The 19,367-nt window shown below is 38.3% G+C and overlaps 1 protein-coding gene across 1 annotated transcript; it reads left to right on the forward strand.

Moving 5' to 3' along the window:
* Positions 1-7,452: 7,452 nt before the first annotated feature.
* On the forward strand, positions 7,453-12,619 carry C10H15orf61 (chromosome 10 C15orf61 homolog). Its single transcript, XM_055536804.1, has 2 exons — positions 7,453-7,854; positions 12,391-12,619. The coding sequence occupies exons 1-2, from the start codon at positions 7,509-7,511 to the stop codon at positions 12,516-12,518; spliced, it is 474 nt and encodes a 157-aa protein (XP_055392779.1). The 5' UTR covers positions 7,453-7,508; the 3' UTR covers positions 12,519-12,619.
* The last annotated feature ends 6,748 nt before the right edge of the window (positions 12,620-19,367 follow it).

Genomic DNA, 19,367 nt, shown 5'->3' on the forward strand with positions numbered 1-19,367 from the left:
AGGGCACTGAACTGTTAGGCAAATTTGGTTCCTAGAAGACTCAGGACGGTGGCTCTTTAGAGTATGTTTTTAAATTCCACAACATGCTGGAATATGACCTGGGGCAGCAACAATTCCATGGTCCTCTTTTTCTTAAACCAAAAGTCCTAAAGCTTCAAACTGGAAACTGTAAATGAAATTCTAATAGGAAATATTTCTATCCCTTTTAAATAATTCCTTTATCTTTTACCAACTCGTTAACATATGCACTTAATATCTTGCTTTTAATTCTCCTTCTGAGAACAGCAGTGAATTAAAATTTACATGCCTACCCTACTTTCTTTTAAATCACATTATAAGCGCGCACACACACAGAAATATAGTGATCAGGATCTCACAGTATGGTGGCAAAAACAATACAAGGATAAAGATTCTACATATGTATGAGGTCACGCTTGGCTCATGTTCACTATATATGGTTTCTGTACATATTTGTTAATAAATACTAATAGGATGTGTTAATAGGTATATTATATATTACAGAACTCATTGTTTTCAAGCTATTTATTGAAGTATAACATACATGCAGAAAAGGGTACACATCATATGTGTTTAGTAGTTCACAAACTGAATATACCCATTTAACAAGAATCAGATCAAGGAAGAGAATAACCCATAGGTTCATCAACTATAACAAATGTATTGCTCTGCTGCTGGTGGTGGTAGTTTAGTCAATAAGTCATGTCCAACTCTTGCAATCCCATGAACTGTAGCCTGCCAGGCTCCGTTTATGAGATTCTCCAGGCAAGAAAACTGGAGCGGGTTGCCATTTCCTTCTCTAGGGGATCTTCCCAACCCAGGGATCAAACCCAGGTATCCTACATTGCAGATTCTTTACCAACTGAGCTAACAGGGAAGCCCATTTACTCTGGTGGGGGATGCTAATAATGCGGAAGGCTATGCATGTGAGGCACAGGGAATTTATGAGAAAGATCTGTACCTTCCTCTTAACTTTGTAGTGAGTCTAAAACCACTCTTAAAAATTTGTCTTAAAAAAAGAACTATAAAAATCAAAGACTGTTTTTCAAAAGACAGAATAATTCCAGTCCTCCAGAAGTCACCTCACACTCCTCGTAGTAACTGTCTCTGCCAACCAGTAGTGATCACTACTCTGTCTTCTAACAGAACAGATGAGTTTAGGCCAGTTTTTATACTTCACAGAAATGAAATTAAACAATAAATACTTTGACACCTGACTTCTTTCACTATTCCCTATGTTTGTGAGATTCATGTGCACTGCGTGTGACTGTAGGTCATTCTTGTTGCTGTGTAGTAGTCTGTCGTGTGAATGTGCCATAATTTGTAATCTGCTCTACTACTGATACGAATTTGAGTACTTTCCTGGTTGAGTACTACAAATATAAATAGTGCTGCTATGAATATTCTAGTATATGTCTTATGAAGAACATATGCACACAATTTCTGTTGGGAATTGCCATGGACTGTTTGTGACCCCATAAACAGTTTTGAAAATGTTGAAGCCCTAATACTCAATGTTATGGTATTTGGAGATAAGTCCTCATGTGTGAAGAGGGGATAAAGGTTATGTGAAGTCATAAAGGTGTGACCCTAAAATAGGCCTGGTACCCTAACTGGAAAACAGTCAGACACAGAGTTAGCTCTGCCTACCATGTGAGGATTTACAGCAAGAGGGAAACATAAGCCAAGAGGAGAACTCTCACAGGGGGACCCAACCGGCTGGCACCTGATCCTGGACTTCCCAGTCCCCAGAACAGTGAGAAATAAATTTGTTGTTGGCTAAATCTAGTCTGTGGTATTTTCTTATGGCAGCCTGAGCACACTACCTAGGAGTGGTATGGCTGGGTCATAGGTATGCATTTATTTAGCGTTAATCAATAAACTGCCAAAAAAATTTCCAAAGTGGTTGCCAACCATGTATAAAAGTTCTAACTGCTGCATATCCTTAGTACTTTCTATCTTTTCTACCTTAGCCCACTCCAATGGGTGTGTAATATATAAGGTAATATATATTTTATTAATAGTTCCATTTCTCATATGATTAGAGAAACTAAGCACTTTTTTACATTATTGAACATCTAGATGTTCTTCTTTGGGAAGAGTCCATGAAATATTTTGGCCAGGTTTCTATTAGATTGTCTTTTTTAAATGATTTGTTCTGGATACCAAATGCTTTGTCAGATATATGTAATGTAAATACTTTTCTCACTCTTTTGATTACCTTTTTATTTACTCTCTCAATAATGCCTTTTAATGAACAGAAATTCTTAATTTTAATATATTCCAAACTATCAACTTTGTAGAACTTATTTTTAACATGTTCTGAACATTTGCAATGTCATAAGTGCCTTTAAAACAAAACCAAAACAAAATCCCTTCTTTCCAGGAGTGGCATGATACACCCATGCACATGTTAAAAGCTGTAAAAGGAAGCACTATTTATAGATATTTTTAAGGGGTTCTGTCTAAGGGATAGGTCATCTCTCCATACTTTGTGGAAAACTAAATATTTGTGCATTTAATGCACTTAATTACTGGACACTAAGCAATGAACACTGACTTAGGCTTTTGAATAACAACTTCTAAGTCCCTTTGGGGGCACTTGAAGAATTAGAACTGAAAATTCATTGCTATGAAGAATTAGAATGGAAAAGAAAATCAAGCATCTGATCTGAATTGTAGTTTTTTGAGAGATTATCTTACTTCAAGTGTGGAAGGAGTACTATATAAAGTTAGAAAAGATATCTAGATGTCATGTTCTTCGGCTCTGTATCTTTAGGCTGGGGTAATATTTCATTAAAACACTCCTGAAAACCTAGGTGTGGTACACCATCTATCAGAAATCTTTGGACGAACTTCCTATCTTACAATAGAAAAGAGAGATAATCAAAGAGCCTTGGATCAGAGAAACCTTTACCACTGATGAGGTTTTTCCAGGACAGCGTCTTCCAACAGAAATCCTTCAGCTCCCTAGCTGTTTTACAAGCCTCCAGTGGCTCAGATGGTAAAGCATCTGCCTGCAATGCAGGAGACCTGGGTTTGATTCCTGGGTGGAGAAGATCCCCTGGAGAAGGAAATGGCAATCCACTCCAGCACTCTTGCCTGGAAAATCTCATGGATGAAGGAGCCTGATAGGCTATAGTCCATGGGGTCGCAAAGAGTTGGACACGACTGAGCGACTTCACTTCACTTCACTTCACTTCATGAGACAATGCAGTGCTACCTATATAAATTTCTGGTTCTCTTTATCGGTGGTTTTTGCCTTATATACTACAGAACGTAGGATTTCTCAGACTGAATTCAGAGGTTCCCCAAATGTTTGATTCAAATTTTATTTTTTTAAATAGATTTTTATATTGTCAAAAGGGAGATGTCAAAATTTTTTTAACATATTACAAACTCCCCATGCTTTAATTTGAGGTTAAGCCATTTCAGCATAGATCTCAAAATTCATCTCCAGTTGTCATCTTTAGTTGAAGCACATGCCCAAGATTTCAAGGTGAATCACTTAAAAACCACTCTTACTTATATCTACTTCTCCCAAGAGATAAGGATTTTCTTGATAGTAAACACCAAAACAAAGGAGTAAGAAATAAACTGTTATTTTAAAAAAAGAAGAAAAAAAGAAACTATCCTCAGGCTACTATAACTGCAACTGTTGTCCATAGCCCACAACTTCGAAAAATTTTGAGCATAAAACAGCAGGGTCAAGAGTCCATTGGCAGTGGGCCAGCCACGGCATCCCAACCTTACTAATTCCTGTTGGTCTTACCTATGTCTCTGCCGGCCAGTCTCCCTTGATTCCTTCCAATTTCTAAGCTTGGTTCTGCAGACTTCCTATTTATTATTTTGGCTATCCAACTGCTTTCCAACAAATTCCTTTTCTGCTAAAAGCAAAACAAAACAAAGTAAAAACCCAAGACAACAACAAACTAGTCTCATTCTAAAATTTTACCTTTAATATTAAAATTTTGCACTTAATAAATGTTTAGTAATAAAACACAAGTTTTCATCTACTTTATAGGTTGGGGTTCTATAACAGATTTTGTTTCAAAAGGAACTCCATCTTTTTAAAATTTAATTTGAATTCCTGTAATGGTTACTGCCTTGAAGGCACTGCCATGACTATCTGCTTAGCCTCAGCATCCGGAGCTCCTGGAAGGAAGTTAGAATTAAACAAATACCACTTTCTTTGTAAGCTTCGGCCTTCAAAAACCAGTCACCTCAAGATCTCAACGTCTGATATCAGTTTCAATACAACTGTTTCTAATCATCTTTTCATTGCCTTTGGTGCTGCCTGTTGTCAAAGCAGTAGAAAACTAGAGATACAACAGCTCTCTTGTCAGGTGTGGTTCTTAGCATTATAGGGATCTGTGCTTGTTTGGGGGGTGTGTATATGCATGAAGAAGAAGTGGACAGATATGACTTTAAAGGGTCTCCTGAATCAAGCCTTGCCCTGAAAACCTTTGTGCTATTGAGGTTCAGAACTGAGCTTTGGTGTCTGAAAGTTCCCAAGAAAGAGTAAACTGGGTAGTTTCACATTCTTGGTTATTGACTGCACAAACCAATATAATGGAAAAATTGATATATTTGAACAATTGGTATACTGAACAAATTGATAATACTGTGTTAAATGGAAAACAAAATGTTTTCTTCACAACAAATAATGCACTGAAAAACATCATATACAGTTTGCATTTGCTAGTTAGAAAGGTCAAAGAAGTGAGATGGCTGAAATTTGCGTATGTAATATTTCATAGTTTCAGAATTCTCAATAGTAAGAAGGAAACTCGTACTCAAAATCCTAGGAAAGTGTTACAGCTCAGTTATAATCAGTACCTCTTGTATCACTAAGCCGTCTTTTCTCCATTATTTTTATTGGATCTTTGTTACCTCCCAAGTTAATATTGTACCTAGTTATTAAATATAGTTGGTTATAAATTAAAACTTGTCTTTTGTGTGGGGAAAAGTTCAGAGAACATATTCAATGTATTTAACATTGAAATGGAGAAGAGATTTAATGTTTAACAAAAACAAAAATATCTCTATATGAACTGAGCAACATCTCCATGTTAAGAAGTACTATATTAAATATAAACCCATTATGTAAAAAGTGTTAAAAATCATGGTACTGAATTTTAAAATGTTAAGTATAAACCCATTATAAAAAAAGTTTAAAACATTTAATTTGAAATCATAGTATTGAATAACTTCCCAGATTCTTGTCTTAGCCTCCTTCCAACCATTTCTGTGCAAATCTAACTATATCGTGCCTCCCCATAAAATATTTTAAAAACTTTTATCTAACAGGGAATCCTATAAAGGTAAGGTTTAAATTATTTGCTTAACTACAAGGCCCCCGAAATTACTTATCCTACAAGATTTGGTACATGGTTGTGAGTGCTCAATCACTGTTTGTTGAAGGAATCAAAAACTGAGGAATATAAGAGTCGCCACACTATCCTCCACTCCCCTTGAGTTTTCAGTAACAATATTAACAGCAGTGGTTATATGGTGCTTACACATAATTATCTCATTTACATCCAGCACTTTCCAGACACATTTTGTATGGTTTTTTCCCAAACATGAATTTAAGACATGTAAGAGGAAATGCCTCTCTAGAAAACAGATGTATACAAGTTCTTACCCCAAGAAGAACTGCTGCAAAACTTGAGAAAAAGTTTTCCTAAAGAGGTTTGCACCAATGAAATTAAAAGACGCTTACTCCTTGGAAGGAAAGTTATGACCAACCTAGATAGCATATTAAAAAGTAGAGACATTACTTTGCCAACAAAGGTCCGTCTAGTCAGTCCAGTTCAGTCGCTCAGTCGTGTCCGATTCTTTGCGACCCCGTGAATCGCAGGCCAGGCCTCCCTGTCCACCACCAACTCCCGGAGTTCACTCAGACTCACGTCCGTCGAGTCAGTGATGGCACCCAGACATCTCATCCTCTGTTGTCCCTTTCTCCTCCTGCCCCCAATCCCTCCCAGCATCAGAGTCTTTTCCAATGAGTCAACTCTTCGCATGAGGTGGCGAAAGTACTGGAGTTTCAGCTTTAGCATCATTCCTTCCAAAGAAATCCCAGGACTTATCTCCTTGCAGTCCAAGGGACTCTCAAGAGTCTTCTCCAACACCACAGTTCAAAAGCATCGATTCTTTGGTGCTCAGCTTTGTTCACAGTCCAATTCTCACATCCATACATGACCACTGGAAAAACCATAGCCTTGACTAGACGTTCCTTTGTTGGCAAAGCAATGTTTCTGCTTTTCAATATGCTATCTAGGTTGGTCATAACTTTCCTTCCAAGGAGTAAGCGTCTTTTAATTTCATGGCTGCAGTCACCATCTAGTCAAGGCTATGGTTTTTCCAGTGGTCATGTATGGATGTGAGAGTTGGACTGTGAAGAAAGCTGAACGCCGAAGAACTGATGTTGAACTGTGGTGCTGGAGAAGACTCTTGAGAGTCCCTTGGACTGCAAAGAGATCCAACCGGTCCATTCTAAAGGAGATCAGTTCTGGGTGTTCATTGCAAGATTGATGCTAAAGCTGAAACTCCAATACTTCGGCCACCTCATGCGAGGAGGAGACTCATTGGAAAAGACTCTGACGCTGGGAGGGATTGGGGGCAGAAGGGGACGAGAGAGGATGAGATGGCTGGATGGCATCACCGACTCGATGGACGTGAGTTTGAGTGAACTCCAGGAGTTGGTAATGGACAGGGAGGCCTGGCGTGCCGCGATTCATGGGGTCGCAAAGAGTCGGACACGACTGAGCTACTGAACTGAACTGACTGAAAACTAAAAGACTCCCGGTCTGGCCGTTTTCCAGGCTCTGAGGCAGATGTTGGTGCACACTGCATGGAGAGATTTAAGGCTTTCTAAAAAACAATTTTTTTTTTTCTGTTGAAGTATCTGGGGCTTATTATAAAAAACACGAAAGAGGGAACCTAAATGGAAAAGTGCTCCCCGGCTTTACTAGCCAATGCAAATCTCGGGACTTGGCTTTTAACTCACTTCCCTGAGGACAACTTCTTCAAATGTTTCCTCAACAGCACCAATGAAGGATTTCTTCAGTCCACGACTTGGAAAAGAGACGGGGGCTTGAGTTCTGCCACTCTATTGGGTACAGTTAGTTAACTGTTTTAAAGCTTAATTTCCCTCATACCTGACCTAGTAAAACTCACAAATACTCCCTCACTCCGTCCCTAGGGTTATTAACGACTTTATGAGGTCTTCGGTGACGATTTAACTACCTCAGCTAGCTCACTCCGCCCGGCCCTCCTCGCTGCTCCACTCTCTCCCCAGGAAGCCGCGGGACCTTTGTGCGCATGCGCCGCCGCGCCCCGGGGGCTCTCCCGCACTTGCGCGGCGCCCGTTGGGCGTCCCGCTACCAGCCCCGGGGAGCGGGCGCGCGCGCGCCCCTTCGGCCCCGCCCCCAGGGGCGCGCGCTCGTAAGGCGGCCGAGGGGCGGGGGACGCGGGCGAAGCCGGTCATGGAGGCCCTACGGAGGGCCCACGAGGCTGTGCTTCGTCTGCTGCTGTGCCGGCCCTGGGCCGCGGGCGCCGCCTCCCGCCCGAAGCCCCGAGCCTCGGAGGTGCTGACGCGGCACCTGCTGCAGCGGCGCCTGCCTCACTGGACCTCTTTCTGCGTGCCCTACAGCGCCGTCCGGAACGACCAGTTCGGCCTCTCGCACTTCAACTGGCCGGTGCAAGGCGCCAACTACCACGTCCTGCGCACCGGCTGCTTCCCCTTCATCAAGTACCACTGCTCCAAGGCTCCCTGGCAGGACTTGGCCGGGCAGGACCGGTTCTTCACGGCGCTCAAGGTCGTCAACCTCGGTGAGTGGCCCCGGGCCGGTGAAACACGTCCCGCCGCCGACGGCCCCACTGTTTGCAAAGCACGCTGACGTTCTGCCTCCGAGGCCGCGACCCCGTCCCGAGATCGGACCGCGCCGGCGCGGGATTACCCTGCCCCGGCCCCGCGCAGGCTCGCCCGGGCGCACGCGCTCGCCACGCTTCGCCTAGTTTTGGGGCGTTTCCCAGACTGCCTCCGCGTCCCACCCACTCTGCAGCCTTGCAGGACTGACCCTGGTCCTAGGCTTCTGTATTCCCCGCCCAGCAGGTGCTTGTCAGAGCTAAGTTGTTGCTCGCGAATGGTACCCCGGGAAAGTGGGGCTTATTGACAGGCCTGTACAGTGGGACCCCCCTGCATTCGCTCCCGGCGAGAGGGCATTTTATTCTTACTTCCAGCCACTCGTTAACTAGAAAGAGCCTTCCACTGGGCAGTAAGAAGGAGGGTGTAGAGCGCTGAAAATGGCTCTGAAGTTTTTATAAAATGCCTGATTATATGGCAGGATTCATTCTCATTTTCATCACTTTGTTGGTGCGTTCAGAGTATAAAATCGGAAAATACTTTTTTAAGTTTCTTTGTTCTCGTTACATGAAGTCCCAGCAAGTTCGTTTTACTAAAACCACCGAAGGTTTTCACCGGTGGTATTGGCTTCTTAAAATATTAGGTCTAAAAGATATTTAAAAGATTGCCTCTTTAATACTGGTATGTTTTCATGGGAGTATTCTAAGTCAGAGTATTTACTCTTGCTGAATGTTTATTATGTTTCGGTTAATGACAGAAGAGGCGTGAACATTCACATGGGTGCATCTTTCATGTTTTATAGGTAAATGAAAGATAGGCCTCAGGATGTTTGAACCTATTAATAACTGATAATCAAATTAATCCGTAATTCAGAATGTAGATGTGCAAGCTAACTTACATTATCCAACCAGTTTTTTGAACCAGAATTAAAGCTGAATACGCGGCCACACTTTTACTATATAGTCTTGACAGTTTCTTAAATTTAAATACATTAGGTGTATTTTTGCTTATAATTACTCACATGTGTAAATCAGGGGGTCTGGAGCCATTGCTCCACTATTACTGTCCTGAGTTCATCCCATTAAGGAGAAGATTATTTAGCGTTGTGTAATCTTTTAAAAGTATGCCTTATTATTTGGCTGATGAACTATATAGAGCACGCCCACTAATTTTGAGGTTGATGTAAAGAAGTTGAAGAGTGTAGTGATTTAGAAAATTCAATCCAAAATTATTTGGAGAGACTGGAATGATGACTAGATTCAGGAAGAATACGTTTGTTTTATTGAATAGCATCTTCAGAAACAGAAAAAAGTCATTCTTCCCAAATGTACAGTTAATACACTTTAATAGGTTAGGAAAAGCATAACTGGAGAGTTGTTGGTAAACTGTGTACCCAGTGCCTTTTTCTAAAAAAGTTTTCACCATTTAAGAGCACCTTACTGATTAAGGGCCTAATCTTTTTAGGTAGAAAGAAATCCAAAGGAAATAGGATGCCCAGAACATGCTCACATAGAAAAGTAGTGAAAGTAGTAAAATCTTTTGAAGAAAGAAACAACAGCTGTAGGTTTTTTTAATGTGTATGGAAGAGAAAGCTGAATAGTGATTTAATGGTCTTTTTGACCTCTTTAAAATTCTAAAAATTCTGTTTAAAAGAGAATAAGAATTTTAAATTAAACTGAAAGGGAAACTTTCTGCTCAGGTATTTGCTTTCATACAAATTGGCTTATACTAATAAAAGGAGATTTTTTTTTTTCTGGACTTACTATTCACCACTTTGGTAATGTTTATTTTGTATTATTGTGTTAGGGGAGGGAATTAGATAATAGGATTCTTTCTTATTCTGTGTTGTGCTGTTGCGCCTCTGGATCATCAAATATGTATTCTATTTTAAAATACTTAGGATTTTATTCCTCCTCTTCCCTTTCAAATTAGTAATTATCAAAGTAATTCATTTTTCCATTTTGTAAATAATAAAGATTTCTCTTTTACCCATTTGTTCCCTTTCTCGCCTGCCTTCCTTTCAATGGAAGCGACATTTTACTGATGGTTTATCAGTCTGGGTATCCTGCTGGGAAGTAGATTGAGATTTAAGAAAATCAACTTACCATTGGAATGAATGGGTAATTGGAGACTTGCTACAAAGTTCTAATTTTTTTTAAGTGCTTAATTTGACAGTGGTTTACCTACTGATCAGCTGACTCAAAATGAATTATTATGCAAAGAACTGGGTTTCACATTCATTTTGATGTTATGATATGTTTCAGACAGTCTAGAAAAAATTTGATTTTTCATCAAACCTTACAGATTTTATAGCATATGTGCTATAAAGAAAATTATGGGTTTTTTAAACTGTGTTAATTATGTATGTGGCTAATCTTCACATTTAGTGTATTAGCCTGACTGCATTAAATAAGTAGACTGCAGGATAAAAAAAAATAGAGAATTTCTGACTCTGATATCACATCTCAACCCCCTGTCAAACAGCATTAACAGTTCCTAGTTGTTTCTTAGTAAGAGCTAATGTAGTTATTAGTAATCCTTGGTCAGTCCTCCATTTTAGCTGAAAAAAATACTGACCATTTGTGTGATTTTTTAAAAAAATCAATATTTTACAGGAAACTGATAAATACTGTAAAAACAAACAAAATTTTCAGTGTCACCAGCTATTTCTTAACTGAAAGTCCTTATCATTGGTTTAAAAGTCATATTTTATTTATTTTACTATCAGTATATTTGGAAGTGAGTGAAGTTGCTCAGTCATGTCTGACTCTTTGCGACCCCATGGACTGTAGCCTACCAGGCTCCTCCCTCCATGGGATTCTCCAGGCAGGAGTATTGGAGTGGGTTGCCATTTAAAATTAGTACTTATTTCTAGAACCTGTTTTTCTCTCACTCTATTGATTTTCACCTTTTGAAGTTGTGATAACATATATTAAAGTTTATTTTTTATTTCAACTGCTCCCTCTTCACTCACTTCTACCTGTCTTATGCTTCACTCACTTCTGCCTGTCTTACTCTTGTTCTCTTGTCCACTCTCGCATTCTACACCCCCACTTGCCCTTTTTTTTTTTTTTTGGTTGAATGATTAATAAATAGCTTTATGATGCTAGTTTTTGTGGCTTTTTTGTGACATTCCCTTGAGGCTTTCAGAGATTTGCAGGGAGGTGTTCACAAGGCAAAGAAGGCAATATACCGTGAAAGGTTTCACAGGAGTTCCAAGAAGCCCTGTGATTGTAAAAAACCGTGACCCAGTATACTCCTAAAAATAGAGAGGTGCCAGTCTGAATGCGGTTTTTGCCTTTTCTCATTGCCAACTAGTGATGCTTCCCCTAATTAATCTTTGGCATTGCAGTGGCTGGAATGCAGCTTCAGGGAATAAGCACAAAGTAGTCCAGTGAACTTACACAATCAAAAAAGAGCATTAACACAGCAAAGATACTCTTGCAGAAAAAATAAGAAAACAATTTAGCAATATGATTAGTTCTGAGCATGTGTTGATTTCCCTAGTAACTAGAAAGAAAGTGATTTTCCAAATTACAGCTCTTCTTTTAAATTGACATTTTCTATCCATTTCTGTCCTATGTATGTTCCACTCATACACAGGAACAGTAAAATTAATATTCGTGCAAAGCATACAATATTTTTATAGATTTCATGTGCCTTTGGTTTTATACATATGTTTTTAATGTTATTAATAGTCATTGATTTTACATAAGTGCCTCACAAAAAATAGGAATTGTAAAAGTTTTTTTTCTTGGTCCAGCTTACTCTCATGTGCCTATGAGGGCTTAATGCAATGTCTGACTAGTATATGTTTAGTTTCATGTATCACAAATGGCAGCTTATCACAAATGGAAATATTTCAAAGAAGAAATATATTCTTGGAGTCTACTATTAACCTATTTCAAGTAGGTTGAAACAAGATTTTCAAATCAGTTGTAAAACTATGAATGGGATTCTTTCTTTCTCATGCTTATTATTATACCAAAATCTTCCTTAGAATTAGGTTTTGCCGTTGATTTTGAAGACAGCTTTTTGACCTAGTTTCTCTTAAATTGTACAAAAATTATTTTAGCCATCAGTATTACTGTCCAACTTATAGCACAATAAAGATGACCTAGTAATTTAAGCTCAAGGCCAATAATGAAGAGCCTCTACAGTGAAATAAATGAATATTCTCTGTTTGCTTATTTGTGAAAAGACTATAGAATTACTTCATAATTACTCAGAGGTAATGAATTAATGTTTGTAAAGTGCTTGAAGTAGTTTACACCAGTCTTATCTATAGTTTTAAAAATCTCTAGGCTCACACAATTGTTACTGTGTTTCACAATCATAGATGAAATTGACCTCTTAGGTAGAGTCAATGTTTACTCATATTTTTATAACTTTATAATTTATTGATGTTGCTAAAGAGTGCTATGTGATTTATACTATGACAAATATGAATACATGATTAATAAATGTTCATTTCACAAATAACATATTTATTTGTTTTTTAGGTATTCCAACTTTATTGTATGGACTTGGCTCCTGGTTATTTGCTAGAGTCACAGAGACTGTGCACACCAGTTATGGACCAATAACAGTTTATTTTCTAAATAAAGAAGATGAAGGTGCCATGTACTGAAAGTGTGCATTGAAGGACGTAAATATCAATAGATTTTTTTTCTCATGTGTATGTGCAATATTTATTTTTGATCCTTTAAAATAAAACTTCGCAAACACCTATTTCTTCCTGCAGTGTCTGGTTCTTTAAGATGAATCATTGCCCTCAAGAGGCAAAGCTTTTCACACATTGTTATATATTGCGTACTCTGTTTAGCCAATGGGAACCACAAACACATAACATTATGCCAATTTTTTCCTATAACTAGGTTGAACTAGAGATAAAAAATGATTGTAATTTATAGATTCTGTAGTTATATATCAACTCTTTGAAAATATAGATACCCATACAAAGAAGGAAGGAGAAAAAAGTCTTTAACAGTGGAAAAAGTAGAGAATTTTAGAATATATGATGGAGAATAAGATAACATCATTGGCAAATCTAAAATTGATAAGAATTCTAATTGCAATCTGAAATTTAAACCATTCAGCTGCCAGGATTTCAAATGGAAATGTGTTAAAAGCCCTTGTGCCATTTTCCTGTACTAGAGGTGTGGGTTGAACCTTCCCATTACCTGAAGACTCCAATACCACACTAGTTTTTTTAATGTGATAACAAGTACATTTAATGCAAATACAGCAAAATAAATGAAATTAAGACTTACTAAAAGTTAAAATAGCATGCTGATAAAGCTGTAAGAACAATTAAGATCTAGAAAGACCCAGAAAAAATAAATTTGGTAACTGCTTAAAAAAGCAATTAGCTGAAACGGTATGTATCCATAGACTTATTGGCCATGGGAAGTGGGCTGAAATTTTCAAGACCTGATGGCAGTTTTGCGTTAGAATTTTATTAAGTTAATTGCATTTTTGAAAGCAAAGTCATTAAAAAAATTTTATCCTTGGGGGTAGTTACAAAATACCCAGACGAATGGTAAATTTCAGAAATTTGGAGTAATTTAGGGAGAACTAAGTAGAACTATTTAATTTCTAAACCAATGGGTGTTTAAGATTTATGATCTCTCCCATAATTACAAACATGCATTATATATCATTTTATGTTAATGTGTTGCTGATGCTCTGCAACGTTTACACATTTTTGTAGCAAAATATTTTATAAAATTCAATCTAGCCAACATTTGCGTTCGTGCTTCTAACAAATCAGGGAAAGTGAGTGGAAGTAATTGAGGTGAAGGTACCAGAATAATGGAAGTAACACAAACTGGCTTCGTTAAAGGTAGTCATTTTAAATGAGCTACAGAGAGTGAACTGTTCTTCAAATATATGTAGTGTTCACTTGTCTAAAAGCAATTCTAAATAATGCCTTAATCAAAGAAGTACTTATAGTCCAGAAGAATATACTTGACACTAGTTAAATGAACGGCTTACACAAAGGAGATAGTGTTACATTAAGCTTCATTAATAATAAAACTATTAGCATTTTGCAAGGAAGGCTAGAACTGATTTCCTCTGTAATGGGCAAAGTTAAATAACTATACCTCATAAGTTTTAAGTCAAATACTGGTCATTCATTTCTGCTGGTCTTGTCAATATTTGCTGTAAAGGTTTGGTCCCCACACAAGGCTGATAAAATGGTTTTTAATTACTAGACTATAAATACAGCTTTTCAGTAAAGTTGCACTTCTTTTCACACTGGCCTGTTTGATTTCTGATCATTTGTACTGCTGAGTCTGCTTCCCTGTTTTTCAATAGCTACAATCACAGTGACTGCTTGTCCATATGGTGGTAGGTAAGTCTCCTTGGAGAACATCTTTGACAAACTACCCTATTGATCTCTGTAATTCTCTGCTGTTTGCAGCATTAAATAGAGCCTTGATTTCTTGCCTGATGTGCTCACTGTGTAACAATTAAGCAAATGTAATATTTTCTTGTATTACATGAAAATCAATAGACCTCTTGCTCTTATGGAGTTGATCATGGTGAAGGATGAACTCAACAATGGCTAAGGGCATGGTTCAAATATTTAAAATATCATTCCTTGGATTTATAAAGCCTTATAGTGAACCATTTAGCCTGAAAAATGCTTCTCATTGAACAGCAATGGTTTAAGTTTTTTCTTTGAAGTTGGATATTACATCAAAGTATTGTGGCCTAAAAGGGATAAAATATAAATGCTGGAAGTCAGGAGACTGATGGTATTTTTAGTCATAGTGCTGTCTTACTTTTTGACTTCAGGCTAATAACTCCTCCTTTGTGTCTTAGTTTTTTCTACCTGTAATCTGAGAAGGGCAAAATAAGAAACCCTTCTACCTTAAAAGTGTATCTTGAATGTGCTTGTAAGCAAATGTCAGTTTTATTTCAGAAACGCTGGTTTTGTAATCCTCATTCTTGTTTTCCATTTATGTTTAAAAGGCTTCATCAGTAAAAGGATTTTTAAAAGAAGGTGAGAGGAAGGGAAAAGGAGACACATTGAAGGCAGTGTGTGTGAGCCTGTCTGCACGTGCTGGCTGTGCCTGAGATGGCAAGCAGGGTTCAAGTGGACGCTGCCCTTCTGGATAGCAGTTTTCTTAGGAGAAATTGTGGAAACAGAGACAGCTTTTCTGCATCTTCTACTTTAATGGGATTTTAGTCTTTAATCCAGGCAAAAGTGTTTTTTAAATGAAGATTAATTTCAGTTTAAAATCTTGCATCTCTTCTGTTGTTACTTCTATACAAATCAATGATCAAACGTTGGAAAAAATTTCTAGTCAAAATTTGTGGTTCCTGTGTAAGTGGTGAACCACCATAAAGATTCCGTAACAGAAAAAAAAAGATGCAGTAACAGAGTTGGGGGCAAGAAAGAGGTTACTAGTTTCTCAGTGCTAATGTCTTGACACACCAAATTGTAAAAATAGTTACAAATTCTTTCATCATATACGTGTGTTGTGTTTAGTCGCTCAGTCGTGTCCAACTCTGTGATCCCACAGACTGTAGCCCACCAGGCTCCTCTGTCCATAGGATTCTCTAGGTAAGAATATTGAAGTGGGTTGCCATTTCCTTCTCCAGGGGATCTTCCCAACCCAGGGATAGAATCCAGGTCTCCCACATTGGAGGCGGATTCTTTACTACCTGAGCTACCAGGGAAGTCCATATTCATCACACATTTGGTCACTAATATTTTGCTTATTGTTGGCTTCAGTAGAAATGGAAGCATTTTTAATTATTAAAAGCCATATATATTTCTTTTAAAATATACATTTTATCTTGTGTCATTTATATTTATATTCACACAAAACTAAAATCACAAAACATCTATAATTTTCTTGAAGTAATGTCTTTTAATTCCATTAAAGAATGAATGTCATTTGAATGAATGGAGTGACCTACTAAAGACAAGGAGCTGGATTTCATTTCATTTAAAAGCTGATACAGGTAACAGAAACCTTATCCTAAAGCTAGTGGATTGGGTATCTTCTTTTTCTCAGCACTTAGCATTCAGACAGTAATGATGTTTGGGGCATCTTAACCTAAACCAGTACTTAGCATTACATCTCACCTGGGTCAACAGTCTAGGGTATCAGAGTTAAACTGTGTTACTGTAAATTAATGGAAAATGTAACTGCACTTTGCTGAAAGATCAATGTCCAATAAAGGCTGCACAATCAAATCTTGTTGCAATGATTGAGGTCTTTAATTGCCTTTCAAAGATAAGGTGGTAATCAACACAGCTTTAACTGATCTTTTTTACTAGTTCAATTACATGCTAATGACTAGTGCCAAGTCAGAATCTTTAACTACTTATACTTATTAAATCTTATGTTAGTAATGAAAAATTACTTTAGCTTACCCAATCGATAGAACACACATCTTAATTACTATATTTCACTTTTATACTATTTTGTGTGCTTGACAAATGTTTCACAAGAGTTTTCCCAACAATAAGCAGTGGTGTTAGTAGGGAGCACAGGCCATAGAGCCTTTTTCTAACAAAAACTAGAAATCAGATACTAAGGAAAAAATTCTGCTTTAAATGAAAATGTGGATAACATAGTTCCCAATGGTGCAAGCTTAGTCATCCAGTGACTTCTGAAAACTGTCTTGCTAATTGAAAGTACACTTAATACAACTGGGATGAAATAAATCTAGATTGTTTTTACTAAGTGTATTTCTAAGTTCTGTTAGTTTTCTAGTAAGGAAACTGATTTCATATACAGCCTACTCTAAAAATGTGTTTGGGGGAAGGATAAATGTTAGAAAAAGCAAATGACTAAATAAATAAATTGAGGATCATCAAAATTAAAAACTTCTGTGTTTTATAGGACACTATCAAGAAAATGAAAAGACAGCTGACATGGGAGAAAATGTTTGCAAATCATATATATGATAAAAGGACTTGTAGCCAGAATATATAAAGAACTTTACTAACTCAACAACCCAATTGAAAAATATGGACAGACATTCCTCCAAAGAAATTATATAAATAGTTACTAAGCAGGTGAAAAACATTTAACTATTAGAGAAATGGGAGTCAAAACCACAGCGAGATACCACTTCATACCCACTGGGATGGCTATCAGTTCAGTTCAGTCGCTCAGTCGTGTCCAACTCTGCGACCCCATGAATCTCAGCATGCCAGGCCTCCCTGTCCATTACCAACTCCCGGGGTTCACTCAAACTCATGTCCATCGAGTCACTGATGCCATCCAGCCATCTCGTCCTTCACCTCCTGCCCCCAATCTTTGCCAGCATCACGGTCTTTTCCAATGAGTCAACTCTTCGCATGAGGTGGCCAAAGTATTGGAGTTTCAGCTTTAGCATCAGTCGTTCCAATGAACACCCAGGACTGATCTTTAGGATAGACTGGTTGGATCTCCTTGCAGTCCAAGGGACTCTCAAGAGTCTTCTCCAACACCATAGTTCAAAAGCATCAATTCTTCACCGCTCAGCTTTCTTTATAGTTCAACTCTCACATCCATACATGACCACTGGAAAAACCATAGCTTTGAGTAAACAGACCTTTGTTGGCAAAGTAATGTCTCTGCTTTTGAATATGCTATCTAGGTTGGTCATAACTTTCCTTCCAAGGAGTAAGCGTCTTTTAATTTCATGGCTGCAGTCACCATCTGCAGTAATTTTGGAGCCAAAAAAAGTCTGACACTGTTTCCACTGTTTCCCCATCTATTACCCATGAAGTGATGGGGCCAGATGCCATGAACTTAGTTTTCTGAATGTTGTCAGCTTTAAGCCAGCTTTTTCACTCTCCTCTTTCACTTTCATCAAGAGGCTTTTTAGTTCCTCTTCACTTTCTGCCATAAGGGTAGTGTCTGTGTATCTGAGGTTATTGATATTTCTCCTGGCAGTCTTGATTCCAGCTTGTGCTTCTTCCAGCCCAGCGTTTCTCATCATGTACTCTGCATAGAAGTTAAATAAGCAGGGTGACAATATACAGCCTTGACGTACTCCTTTTCCTATTTGGAACTAGTCTGTTGTTCCATGTCCAGTTCTAACTGTTGCTTCCTGACCTGCATATACGTTTCTCAAGAGGCAGGTCAGGTGGTCTGGTATTCCCATCTCTTTCAGAATTTTCCACAGTTTATTGTGATCCACAGTCAAAGGCTTTGGCATAGTCAATAAAGCAGAAATAGATGTTTTTCTGGAACTCTTGCTTTTTCGATGATCCAGCAGATGTTGGCAATTTGATCTCTGGTTCCTCTGCCTTTTCTAAAACCAGCTTGAACATCTGGAAGTTCACGGTTCACATATTGCTGAAGCCTGGCTTGGAGAATTTTGAGCATTACTTGACTAGCGTGTGAGATGAGTGCAATTGTGCGGTAGTTTGAGCATTCTTTGGCATTGCCTTTCTTTGGGATTGGAATGAAAACTGACCTTTTCCAGTCCTGTGGCCACTGCTGAGTTTTCCAAATTTGCTGGCATATTGAGTGCAACACTTTCACAGCATCATCTTTCAGGATTTGAAATAGCTCAACTGGATTTCCATCACCTCCACTAGCTTTGTTCATAGTGATGCTTTCTAAGGCCCGCTTGACTTCATGTTCCAGGATGTCTGGCTCTAGGTGAGTGATCACACCATTGTGATTATCTGGGCCGTGAAGCTCTTTTTTGTACAGTTCTTCTGTATATTCTTGCCACCTCTTCTTAATATCTTCTGCTTCTGTTAGGTCTATACCATTTCTGTCCTTTATCGAGCCCATCTTTGCATGAAATGTTCCCTTGGTATCTCTAATTTTCTTGAAGAGACCTCTAGTCTAGGAATCAGCGAACTAAAATGGACTGGAATGGGTGAATTTAACTCGGATGACCATTATATCTACTACTGTGGGCAGGAATCCCTTAGAAGAAATGGAGTAGCCATCGTAGTGGCTCAGATCATGAACTCCTTATTGCCAAATTCAGACTTAAATTGAAGAAAGTAGGGAAAACCACTAGACCATTCAGGTATGACCTAAATCACATCCCTTATGAATATACAGTGGAAGTGAGAAATAGATTTAAGGTACTAGATCTGATAGAGTGCCTGATGAACCATGGATGGAGGTTCATGACATTGTACAGGAGACAGGGATCAAGACCATCCCCATGGAAAAGAAATGCAAAAAAGCAAAATGGCTGTCTGGGGAGGCCTTACAAATTGCTGTGAAAAGAAGAAGGATGGCTATAATAGATAATAAAAAGTGTTGGCAAGAAATGTGGAGAATATGGAACCCTCATAACTTGTTAGTGGGAAGGTAAAATAGTGCAGTCACTTTGGAAAAGTTCGGCCATTCCTGAAAATATCAAATATGAAGTTACCATATTACCCAGTCATTCTGTTCCTAGGATATATACTCGACAGAGTTGAAAATATGTTCACAGAAAAACTTGTACACAAGGGTTCATAGCATTATTCACAAGCAAAAAACTGGAAACAATT

Source organism: Bubalus kerabau, chromosome 10 (genome assembly GCF_029407905.1).
Source record: "Bubalus kerabau isolate K-KA32 ecotype Philippines breed swamp buffalo chromosome 10, PCC_UOA_SB_1v2, whole genome shotgun sequence".
NCBI classification, from domain to species: domain Eukaryota; kingdom Metazoa; phylum Chordata; class Mammalia; order Artiodactyla; family Bovidae; genus Bubalus; species Bubalus kerabau.